The sequence below is a fragment of the Brienomyrus brachyistius genome, chromosome 2 (assembly GCF_023856365.1).
Source record: "Brienomyrus brachyistius isolate T26 chromosome 2, BBRACH_0.4, whole genome shotgun sequence".
Classification (NCBI taxonomy): domain Eukaryota; kingdom Metazoa; phylum Chordata; class Actinopteri; order Osteoglossiformes; family Mormyridae; genus Brienomyrus; species Brienomyrus brachyistius.
This window is the reverse complement of record NC_064534.1, coordinates 17,699,716-17,711,821: the sequence shown is the minus strand read 5'-3', so window position 1 is coordinate 17,711,821 and position 12,106 is coordinate 17,699,716. Positions and strand designations below refer to the sequence as shown.

At 46.4% G+C, this 12,106-nt stretch overlaps 2 protein-coding genes across 7 annotated transcripts in view; one reads left to right on the top strand and one right to left on the bottom strand.

Annotated features, from left to right (window-relative positions):
- dnm1b (dynamin 1b) overlaps positions 1-619 on the bottom strand; it is a 47,066-nt gene extending 46,447 nt beyond the window's left edge. For 3 of the 4 annotated variants that reach the window (XM_048998481.1, XM_048998482.1, XM_048998483.1), the window contains exon 1: positions 191-618. In XM_048998481.1, coding sequence (XP_048854438.1) covers positions 191-351 — 161 coding nt within the window. In that variant the 5' untranslated portion in view covers positions 352-618. Of the gene's footprint in view, positions 1-190 lie in introns of all 4 variants that reach the window. The other variant, XM_048998484.1, reaches the window with a different exon arrangement.
- A 984-nt stretch (positions 620-1,603) lies between these two features.
- ciz1b (cdkn1a interacting zinc finger protein 1b) lies at positions 1,604-12,025 on the top strand. 3 transcript variants are annotated; one of them, XM_048993457.1, is made up of 16 exons: positions 1,604-1,696; positions 2,340-2,565; positions 4,339-4,478; positions 4,572-4,738; positions 4,979-5,138; positions 5,342-5,429; positions 5,582-5,670; positions 5,858-5,937; positions 6,026-6,223; positions 6,361-6,491; positions 6,995-7,088; positions 7,224-7,337; positions 7,509-7,655; positions 7,779-7,857; positions 8,304-8,425; positions 9,292-12,025. In XM_048993457.1, the coding sequence occupies exons 2-16, from the start codon at positions 2,396-2,398 to the stop codon at positions 9,952-9,954; spliced, it is 2,442 nt and encodes an 813-aa protein (XP_048849414.1). In that variant the 5' UTR covers positions 1,604-1,696; positions 2,340-2,395; the 3' UTR covers positions 9,955-12,025. The 3 variants fall into 3 exon arrangements, with proteins under 3 accessions (XP_048849414.1, XP_048849396.1, XP_048849405.1); XM_048993439.1 differs by having other exon boundaries at positions 1,634-1,859; XM_048993448.1 differs by having other exon boundaries at positions 1,634-2,565.
- The last annotated feature ends 81 nt before the right edge of the window (positions 12,026-12,106 follow it).

Below are 12,106 nucleotides of genomic sequence, written 5' to 3'. Positions count from 1 at the left end.
ATTTAAATGACATTAAATAAAATTAAGCAGTCCGTTGTGCCGTTTGGGAACATTAACATCTATGGTAACATCTGCAGATATACATGTTGTGATTTAGGACAGGTTATTAATTCGAGCATATAAGAATACTGCTACATGTCTGGCCATATACAATAAGTATTTTTTATGTAATTGCATAAGATATACTCACTTTCCCACGAAGTTCTCCAACACCGAGCTTTTACCGGCACTCTGTCCGCCGACAACAGCGATCTGCGGGAGATCCAGGTTGGCATTTTGTCCGATGGCAGAGAATGCATCTTGCAGTCTATTTACCAGAGGAATCAGATCCTCCATCCCCCGGTTACCCATTTTGTCAGTAAAGAGCTGCAGCCGCTCTTACGACGCGACGATGTAAGACAGAGGGGGCAGCCTTCACACAGCGCCTTACCCCCGTCCTTTCTCCCGTGCACAGCTGTACTCAAACTCAAAAGCTTTCAGATACCGTGCCCTGTATTTTACATTTAAAAGTACCATCGATCACCATCCTCAGCCTCTGCAAGCACCTCTGCCGCTGCACACACACTGCAAAGACAATAGGAGGGGCTGTGAATTATGATTGTGTTTAGGTAAGTGGCAACATAATTGCACAGTCATTTTTACACCAATGGGCGGCGCGCTTTCACCGCGAGTTAACGCCTACCTAAGCTACCTTGAATTCTGGGAAATGTATTTTTTATGTTCGTACCGTCTGCGTTCCTTGCTAATGATGTACAATCTCCATCCATTCATTTTGTACCATATCAGAGAAAACGGTGAACGTTTATGGTCTACCCCCTGAAATATAGAGGCAAACACAGGATATCACTAGTAAGATGCTAGTGCATGCCCATCTGGTAGTGTTTACACTTTGAGTCACAGGTATACAATACATAGTACCAGCATTCCAATGTTTATATATTATACCAGTCATAATTTTCCAGAATTTAACATATCGGGTCATGCGACGTTTATGGATTTTCTTCCTTTTTAATTCTAAATGATTGCCGCTGACATATAGACTACTTCCAGATTTTGGCGTCATTTCGAATTATTACTCAGTTTCATTAAACACGCCTACACAAACACGCTATGAAACAACACGCCTACACAAGGACCAAAATTACATTTGACTTGTGAAACGGTCACAGAGGAAGTCATTTTATGTAATTACGTGTATTTTACTTGATAACGATGACTGACCTATCCATGGTGCTGAATAAAAAAATTAATCCGTTACTCCCGTGGTGTAGTGTGGTGTTGTAATGGCAATGTAGAGAAAAATAATTAGCTAAAGAATAAGGCCATGTCTATTTTATGAAATTGGTATAAATAATAATACATATCTATTATATACATTACAAAATATATATAATTACGTAAATTATACATAATTAATCCGTGTTTTCCATAATTCACGTACTGTTTACTCATAAATTGCGTAGTTCTTATGCATAATTCAGTAGAGTAATCTGCCATCGCTAGTGGGACTCGTGTTCTATAGGTTATATGTCCGTCGTATTAATGCCCGTGCAGTTTAACCTCCTAACCATACAGTGGCAGTGAAAGCAAACATGGCGCTGAAATACGTTTTTTTTTCGGGGAAACGACAGAGGAAATAGACTGTCGTCGACTGTTCATTGTAAACACTTTGGCGAGACGTACAGCAGCAGCTGAAGTGGGTTAATGTGCTCGGGTCTGCGCTACGGTTCTGTGGCCCGGTCGATGCGTCTTAGTTCGCGGTAGAGCTTTCAGATGATCCAGCCTTACAGCCGAAGCCGAGGATACTTTCCGTCGCTGAGATAAGCGGCTAGCGTTAGCTGAATAGCTACTTCAACAGCGTAAGCCTAGTTATTTATTCTGGGCTGGCGGCTACATAGCTATTTTTGCTTATGCGTGATAAGTTGGTTAAATTAGTATACGGAGCACCCGGGGTTTTAAACTCTGTTTTATTCTTATTATCTTATTTGTTGTTTGTTTTATATCCGTGCGGCTTGACATTTTCACTGTCCACGTTGTAGGCAGCTAACCGGCTAGCCATCATAAAATCGGTCCTAAACAGATCGCTGTATATATGATTCATTATACTCATTAATAACTCATCATTAACGACTCTCATCATTAATAACTTTCATATCATTAATATCTCATGGAGTTGTTTTTTTCTCCCTATAAATAAAAAATCATGCTGTCTGCATTTTTCCAGCGGTCACCAGCCCCATGTTCAGAGGATTTCTGACCATGGGTATTATAAATTATAAGAGGTTTATGCTTGTGGATTATCAGGCTAACGTTTGTTTCTCCCCCATGTTTATCAAAAGGGAGAGCTGTTGTTTTTTTTCCTTTACCGGGAGACTGCAGCATAAAACACGGCGACATGTTCAGCCACCATCACCAGCAGCAGCAGCAACAGTTCCACCAGCACCTGCGGCAGCTCCAGCAGCTCTTCCAGCACCAGCAGCCGCCGCCGCCTCCTCCTCCTCCTCCGCCGCCACCGCCGCCGCCCTCCACACACCACATCGCGCATCATCACCACCAAGGAAACCGGTGAGAGCTCGCGGGCGAGGCCGGGGATCTCCATTCGGGCCTACCGTGTCGGGCTGAACTCCCGGCCGCTTTCTACTTTTGAGTTAAAGCCAGGCTGTGTATCGAGGAAGAGTGATTGGTGTCAACGTACCGGCTGTCCCGAAATCCAGAATGAAGCAAATCACAACTCCTAGGAAACACGATCGTTTCAGACGGAATAGGAATGAGACTTGATCCTACTTGCACTCGTCTAATTAAATATACTTAATTAACTGTTGAATAGAGAGAGCTTGTATTCATGTATTATTTCGTCTGACTTAAATATTAGCTTTAGAAAATGTCTATCGTGTAAACAATGCACGTATTTATTCCGTATGTTAGGCGTGTAGCATGATGGATGTGTCGGAGGTGGCTGTGACTCCTTTAACAGACACTTAGCAGCACAATATAGCGATTGCTAGCCGGCTAATGTCACGCTGAGATCATAACAATACAGTAATCGTATTGTAACTTTAGTATTATCTGATGGGGATGCCCTAGCTTAAAATTCATGTATTAGAACGCCAAATGTTCAGATGGTAAAATGTATGATGTTGATTGATTTCCGGCTGCAGCATCCCGACCGATTTGTTTGATTCGTGGTTTGATGTTAAGCTGCTGGGCCGGGGTCGCCTTAGAATTGGTTTCTCCATGAATTCAGGTTCCCAAGGCATCATATAAAATAATCAAATAAACAATCCCATATCAAATGAAACAACTAATCACCTGCATTTTCAGACCAATATTATGCTTAAAGTTTAATATTTATTTTTTCTGCCATCCATAGAAGCAAAAAAAAAAACGGTTGTTTTGCCCCATTTGCATTGACCGTTTTCATTTGGTTTTTAAACCAATGACTGATCCACATGGTCATCGCCTAATACAGTTTCATTTTGGAGCGGTGGTCCAGTTGAAATTGTGACTTTTGATGGTCCTCCTGTGTTGTGAGGTGTTGTGTGAGCTAGGTGCCGAATTTTCACAATCCTTGTTCTGTGTATAATTTAGTAAGCCTGTATCTCTGTATGGCAAGGTTCATATTCACCATGATTTTTAACAAAAGCTTGCTATATAAAGGAAACTGGTTTTACATGACAAGTTATGAATACTAATTGTCACAGACGCCGGTGCATGTTACCCACACCCTAGCTTCAGATGTGAATCTTCAGGAAGTATTAATTCAATGTTTTTAGTTCAGTATTTGAACTCCTTTATACCTGTACTACTTCTTAGTTGAAAACGCATGCCTTTTATTTAGCATTGGATGAACATGTTCTGCCAACTAGCTGCCTGTTGTTTCAGACACATACTTAGAAAAGTCAGATCTCTTTAGTAACATCCAAATACTGTCCTATATATAGGGGGAAATGTGAAGGTCAGCCTGCCTCTGAGCTACCTCGTCGCTCACCTGAGTTTTAAAGAGCAGAGCCTTGTTTCATAGCACCTGCTCAGTAACTCCTTTTTCTGGTTTCTGACCATATATGTACAAATTTCTCTTCTCTCTGAACAAGCTGTGTTCACCATTTGGGTTATAGGAAAGGAAAGGATAATGCAGTTGGCCCCAGGCATTTTCCAGTTTCCTTCAGCACAGGTGTTGAGTGACCCCTTGGATGTGGCTGTTAATGCTCTTGTTTATTTTTATTAGTGATGCCTTAAATGGCAGTCAGGAATGAATTATAAAAAACTATAAAAGCATCATCTCTTACCAGTGGAGTTAATTCAGTCCCGGCTTTAAGTTGCATGTAATCTCTCTTGCAGGCCCTTGGCCGCTGCAGCCCCAGCACCTCCTCCGGCCCCCCCGCCACCTCGGGTGGTCAACCTGTGCTCTCCCACCCCGGCCACCATCATAGCTGCCAACCCCATGCTGCAGGGAGCCTTACTTATGCAGCAAATGCAAGGCAGGGGCTGCCGCTGCTTGTTTGTATTCGCCTCTCCTCACTTTCCTTTCACACGCCTTTGACGTGCATGTACTGTCCTCCACCCCCTTTTAGGAAACCTTCGGGGGTTTGCAGTGGGGGGGCAGCAATTCACTCAGTTCTTCCCCGCCGGAGCCCGGCCTTCGCTTCTTGGTCCCGTCCCTATGGGTGTGGCCATTAAGACCCCCCACATGGGATTTCCCCCTCGACATTACCACCCTCAGGCTCGCTATTTCAATAAGGTACCCTTTCTCCTGCCAGAGCTGACATGTTTCTTTGTTGCCATTTATGTTAAGAAGCTTAGCTGTGGTACTGTCACTGGAGAGATCCCACATTGTTCCTCTTGCCGCTCCCACAGTGGCATACATTTGGATATCTTTTCCATTGTTTAGATCTCTCAGTAAGCACACTTACGGAGGTGCTGAGGTGATGTTATTGCGATGATGATGATCTGTTAATGGATGCTCTTCACTTGTGTGTAGGACTTTGCCACGCGGCTTCCCCTGAGGAAGCGTGAAAATGAGCAGAGAGCACCGGGCAGCACAGATAACCAGCCAGGAGGGAGCAGCGGCAGCAGCAGCAGCAGCAGCGGCGGCGGTGGCGGCAGGGAGGGCGAAGCCGGCGAGAAGCCCGCAAACACAGGTACTGAGCAGAGCGTCGCTCTCGCCGCTGCCCCCGCTGACCAGTCCCAAAAGTGTCGGTGTAAGGTGTATATTTTCTGCCCAATAATAATGGCGACATAGCACGTCTGGCAGGGTCATGTGACGAGCCGCGCGGTTGTCTTAGCGGCTGTTGGCTGCATGGGGTCACACTGCTGGTGTCAGCTGATTGCTGTCATCCCTCAGAGCAGAGAGCGGAAGTGCTGGATGGACACGAGCCCACGTCCGAGGAGCAGCAGGAAGAACCAGTCTCTAAGAAGCAGAGGACTGAAGGGTACGACCCAAGAACCTGTTTAAACTTACACTTCTGACATGCAGAAGAATAGTATCCTTTGATAGCAAAACACTATGATTTTTTAAATTAACCTACAGCATTATAATTACAGAAGAGCAGCCATACTGATGCCTTTATTTGGCTCTAAATAGGTCTGAGGCTGAAGTAGAGGAGCTTCCGGGAGCAGATAGCGGTGCGAGGTCAGATTATGATGGCCTGGAAGAGGACACAGAGCCTGGAGGTGTGTGTGTGTGTGTGTGTGTGTGTGTGAGAGAGAGTGAGATTCTGTCCATAAAAATCTGCTGTATGCAAAGCTGCGGTTTACTCAGAATGCCAACGTGCCTGTCCTTTTAAATAAGTAGTTCTTCAGTCATGTCTGTTCGCATCATTCCCTGTTACTTTGTAACTGAGCAATCTTTCCCTGCTAGACTGCCTCCTGCTGGATGAAGGGGGAAGTACAGCTGGCACAGAGGCAGTGGAATTTGTGGAAGAAAGCAGAGCGACAGAGGTGAGTTGGGGACCATTTGCACACCAGAGGGTCTTGTTGGGACTTCAGGACTCTTGCCTGCATGCTGACCACCCCTGTACCGGTATAGGTGTTGGGCGTGGGAGCGTCCCTCAAGGTCACCATCCAGCAGAGCAGCGAGAGCCGTGCCTTCAGCACAGGGCTGGAGGAGCTATGTGGGCCCACTGGGGGGGCTGCGGGCAGCCAGAGCGACAGCAAGGACTCCGCCCGAGAGGGGGGCGGCAAGTTCTTCTGCTACATCTGCAACATCACATGCCACAACCAACAGGTACTGCAGTAGGCCGAGCGAACACCGTACAAATGACCACCGCAGCTTAGATCTCGTGGAGCGTTGAAGTCTGGGAGGGTTCTCTGGGTCCGTCTGCCAGTCTGTCCGCCCACCTGCGCCTCTGACTCTCCCGACAGAATTTCCAGAGCCACATGAACGGCTTGGCCCACCAGCAGCGCATGATGGAGATCCAGCACATGAGCAACGCCTGCCTGGTCACCCTGCTGCCCCGCGTCCAGGGCTCTCTGCAGGGCAGCTGCAAGGAGGGGTCAGTCCACATCACTGCCGCTTCCCCCCAGGCACATGCAGGCTTAGCCGAATACAGCACAACAGTCATTCTTCATTCATCCCTGCAGGGAAATTGGGGACTTTTCACATATTCTGTCTTGCTCGCAATGAAACACACAGACAAATATAGGTGAGAGCAAAGCTTGGATTCAGATCCAGCACGCAGTGTCACTGGAGAAATTCACACTAAGGGCTTTGCTCAAGGGCCTGACGGTGACATCACTGTACAAGTCACTGGATTTGAACTGGTAACCTTCTGACCCTAACCCACTGAGTGTCACTTTGCCCAAGATTGATGATTAGTTTCGTTTTCTGTCCTAACCTTTCACCTTGTTATCACTATCTCCAATAGTTAATGATAATTTAAAGAGAGTGTCTGTTATGGAGTAGATTCTCGGCAGTGTTTGAAATGTGAAGTGACGGTTGTCCGGCTGCCAGCAAGCAGGGTGTTTGAGGCGGCTGTGTGGTGTTTGTGTCATGCAGGGACTGGAAGCCAGGTCTGCAGCGGTGGTGTACTACCTGCCAGAGCCACTTCTCTGGAGACCTCATCGAGCACCGCAGGACCAGGGAGCACAAGGTGAGGGAGAGCAAGGGATTCTGGGAGCAGCACCTGTGTCAGGGAAGCACATTCATTAGTGACTTTGACTTCATGGTGTGTTTGTGTAGTTGTAGCCTATAGAAATATTCTCTTCCCTCCTCCTCGGTCTCCCAGCTGTCCAAACACTCGTCGCGGCCCTTCTGCACGGTCTGCAGGCGCCACTTCAGGACTCCCCGCAAGTTTGTGGAGCACATGAAGTCACCAGAGCACAAGCAGAGAGTGGAAGAGGTCTGTGTGTGAGACCTCTGCTCTCCGCCCGCAGAGAGCCCCCACTGCTGGCTACGCCGATGGCATTCGTGTTGCTCATTTCTTCCATAAAATGGTTAATTTTGTTTCAAGTCTCAGGGATTTATCTGCAGTCAGTGAATGATGCTCGCTGACCTGTGTCTGACCTTCCAGTTGAGGGAAGACGGTGGACCGGAGGTCCTGGAGGAACTGATTACCGTAGATGCGGTGGGATGCTTTGAAGGAGAGGAGGATTATGAGGAGGAGACCAATGAGGAGGAGGAAGGGGAGGAGGAGGCCCAAATCCACTCTCAGTTAGAGGTGAGTGCATTGCTTCTGTTCTTCTGTTTTTTTTTTTACCTAATGCCTGATGGCTGCTTGCCCAGAGGAAGCTCAGCTTGCTGTGCTAAGGAGCCGCATTGATCTGTAACTCCGGCCTGGCAGGCAGGGCAGCCAGCCCAGAAGGAGGTGGCTCTGGAAGACATGGCGGACGACGAGCAGTACGACTCAGACACTCAGTACGGTGAGCATCACACCGTCAGGCCGCAGCCCAGCATCCACAGCTCTGTACTGACTGCTAAAACGTGTTCTGTGATGGACTGGCATCCTATAAAGGGTGTAGCCCTCCCCCTGGGGCTTTTTCTACCTGGGGTAAGCTGCAGACCCCGATAACCCTGACATGGATGGATGACATTTATTTGGCAGACCCAAAGCAGGCAAAGAGCCAACCAGTAACAAGTTCTAACAATGACGATAAATGCTTGAGAAGAATGACTTGAATCGGTATTTCGTTATGGAGCTCGGTGGCTGTGGGATAACAGACTGAGCAGTGCTGAGTAAATGGCAATGCAGCATGCGGACTCCTCCAGGCAGCCGGTCAGGCAGCCGGTCACGCAGACTGCTGATTGGTCTTCCCACTGTATGCCGGCCGTCCTTCACCTGCCCCTTCTCCCGTCTCTCTGCTGATAGGCTCCAGCTTCGTCGTCCCAGTGGCTGGCTTCCTCTGCAGGCTTTGTCACAAGTTCTACCATTTTGAGTCCACAGCCCGGCTTTCACACTGCAAGTCCCTCACGCACTTTCAGAACCTGCAGGTAGGGGGCAATGAGGCCCAGCAGAGTGACATTTCCACTTTGAATCCCTCCAATGTGACCGGCCGAGGGAATTATGGGTAAACATGCAGCAAACATGCCTGCTGCGTGCGTGTGTAATTGTAAAAGCACAGCTGTACCCGACCTGTGGCACACCGTATGACAGACTCTGCTGAGGGTTACAGGGCACCTTGCTTGTAATATTATTCATGAAATCCTAGCTGTGAGCCCGATTAAACACGACTTTTATGAGAGAGGAAAAGGCATTTTTAGAGACATAAATACGACCGCTAACACGGGGGGCGAGGGATAAAGGCCAGGTCTGTGCATCTGCATGAAATGGCTGCTTTGATTAAATTGTTCTTGCAGCAGTCGGTGAATAAATCTGGATCACGGACTTTGGAATGAGGAAACGGCTGTCAAATAAACATTTTGGCAGGGGGGCAGTGTGCCATGTGGCTGTTTACACAGTGCTGGGTACTGCGCACTTGGGAAATGTGATGTGCACTAAAATGTGCTTTATTACCTTGTGTATGTACATCAGAGTCGTTTTTGCACTATATTTAATGATAAAAGTATGAGAGAACCGCAAAGAACTGTCTCCACTGAGTACATGCTGTGTGATGAGACTTGGACAAATACGAATGCATCTGATATAGCGAATAACATTCGCTAAAACCTTGCATTTCATGTGCAGGGGTGTGAAAAACGGCCTGACGACGGATTTAGTGTCTGTATAGACAGACCTGTGGAACGTCTTTTTCTTTTGTGGTTGGATTAATGTTCTGTTTTTCATTGAGAAACCTAAATGTCATTAAACAAACTCTTTTTAAAAATGTTCTATATTTCTTTGTTTTTCCCCCTATCAGAAGTACAGGGCTTTAAGAAACCAGGACAATGTCACAGAGGGTCCAGCAGAGCCGGAAAGCTGCAGAAGCACAACAGAAGAGCACGAAGCCCAAGATGAAATCGCACACGATGAGAAGGACAAGATTAGTGGTGAGATGAGCGATGGCCGCACCCCGTCAGGCTGCACCACGCCCGCCTCTGATTGCAGCTCTCTCCTGAGCCGCATCCCCTCAGCTAGTCCTGATGAAGCACCTGAAAAGCCGGATGATTCCAGACAAGGCGCAGTGCTGCATTCGGATAGCAGGAGCTGCAGCGATGCTGTTTTGCCAAACCCCTCTGTCACCAGACAAGCCTCTGTGAGAACCTGCTCCAATGAGAAGATACCTGAGCTTACTATACGTGAGTCAGTAGGCTCTATGGAGGACAAGTTCACGACTAGAGCAGAGACTCCCGAGGGAGGGGCCCCTCTTCTCACGGGAACCAGAGCAGAGAAAGATCTGGCTCAGGCAGATCCAGAGCCAGATGCCACTGGCCAGGATGTCGATGGGGAGGAGAGGTCAGCCGCGGGAGAGCAGGAGGATCAGGTGGGGGAGGCCGAATGTGTGGCTGAAGGCAAGCCGGCCGCAGGACGCAAACAGGCAGCTTCCAGGAGGAGGTCGGCCAGGACCTCGCGGAGACGCTAAGGCTGGCTGAGACGAGCTGCAACCACAGATCTCCACTACCATTAGAGGGCATTTCTGATGGGTCACTGGGGGAGGACAAAGACGGATCCTCGCCAATACGCAGCCTGTCGACTGACACACCAACCGCCGAACCGAGAAGCTGTGTGTAACCTGCCTCTGCTATTACAGACTTTTCGAATAGGTTTTTAATACAGGAAGGAGAAACCTGTGGATTTTACTGGGCCCGTTAACCGGGTATGTTTTACAATTCAAAGGGAATGGAGGTGTAATCCTCATGGTTTAGTTTACTCGCGTGACTGAAACATTGAAGTGTGATGAAGAAAAGAAGTATTGCATGTAACTCACAGTTCATGTATGTGCTCATCTTCAGTGTGATACAAAGCGTTGGTGAGGAAGGGTGACGCGCTCACTGAACTGGGCTGCACGCTTTTTTGTGAACTTTAGAAGTAGGCGCATTCAAACGGAGGGTCCAACCATATGACCAGTCACCGTTTTACTTAAAAAGAAGCTTCTGGAAAAAAAAAAATGTTGATTCTGCTGTTGTCTGAACGTGGAGTGTAATGTTTTGCAGTCCAGCTTGCTGTTATATCTCACCACTCAGGCAGGGAATTCAGGAACTGTGAATAAACATGACCCAGGTATTCACTTAAGATGTTAAATGTAAGATGAGTAGTCACCCCCTGATGTTTCTAGTCCCTGAAACCGATTCCAGTAGAGTAGCGTTTTGGCGCGGGTGTTTTGGCGATGGTTTCATTAGGAAAGGGTTTTAGAGTTTCGAGATGTTCTGTTCTTGGGAGGCGTTTGGAGAAACACGAGCTGGTCTTCAGCCTACTCATGTTATCAATCATTCCCACCCGTGAAGTCAAACATGAATAATTACTGTATGTAACTGCTGGAGGTATTGAGTGTTGGCATTTGGAAATTCAGAGGGGAGATGGTGGATTTCCACACTGTTGACATTTTCACGGGCAGAGTGCCTTGCTTTCATTGTGCAGGTAGAAGTTCTTTTCTAGCTTTTCTATGGAGACCATCAGCGTGGTTCTGAAAATCAGATGACCACCGGCAGTAATGAGAATCGTGTCTGCTTTTGACTGGTGTACTACTACTGCTGTCAGTACTTTGGTGGATAGCGTGGCATAGCCTGAGAACAGTAATTCTCGGTAATTATGAAGTGTTCTCTAATTGCAAGTATTTCTCATATCTGAACTCCCAACGTTAAATTGGCAAGTAAATCAATTTGATTTATCCAATAAGAAACTGGGATAGAAGGTTTCTGGTTTTTGGGTCATTAAGGTAGTATGATAAACATAACTATTTGTTGTTAATTACATTGCAATTGGGAAACTGAATTTTTAAATTAATAATAGAATGAAGTAACATTTTACATACTTGATGTATCTTTAGCTTTTATTTCTTAAAAGATGTATAGCCTCTAACTACTTAGATTCAGCTGCTAGATAAATGTCGTAATTGCGTAGTTAAGCGCTATTCTTCAAAAATGAGCTTGACTTCTAAAAAGACCACGTGTATAGAGGCACCCAATCCAGCAACTCCACTCAGTTTCTGTGGTTTGTTCTTTGGTTTGAATCAGTCATTAAAAATGAATTTATGCTCTAGAAGATGCCGGAGTCCAGCCTGTAATAGTCAGGTTTGGGCGCCCATTAAGTAAGCGTCAATACGCAAATCCAGAAAGGTGCTGAATTTTTATGTATTGCAGAGGCTGACAAAGAGGTTTTACTCCTTGCTTGCAGGTTATAAAGGCGTCCCTGAAAAGACTGAATGAATTGTTGGTATTTGTAACATGTTGATTTAAGCTTGTTTGGTAATTTTGTGAATATTTAAGCTGTCTTCAGCATGGAATACGGTGAGTCACGCATTTGAATCGAGCAGTTCAGTGCTTCTCTCTCACAGGAGCCGAGAGGTATGATTTTCATAAGAACCACTTATTTTCCTATAATGTTTATTTTTTTCCTTAAACCTGTAAAACAAAAAATGGAAACATTTTCGTTTTTATCATATGGAATTATTTGTTTGATTTTGGTTAATTAAAGTATTTGGTGATTTGTTTGAAGTATTTCTCTGGTTTCAGAAGTCAAGTGAAAATGGTGTATTTTGACTGCTATAAACGTACTTCTCCTTCAAATCTGATACA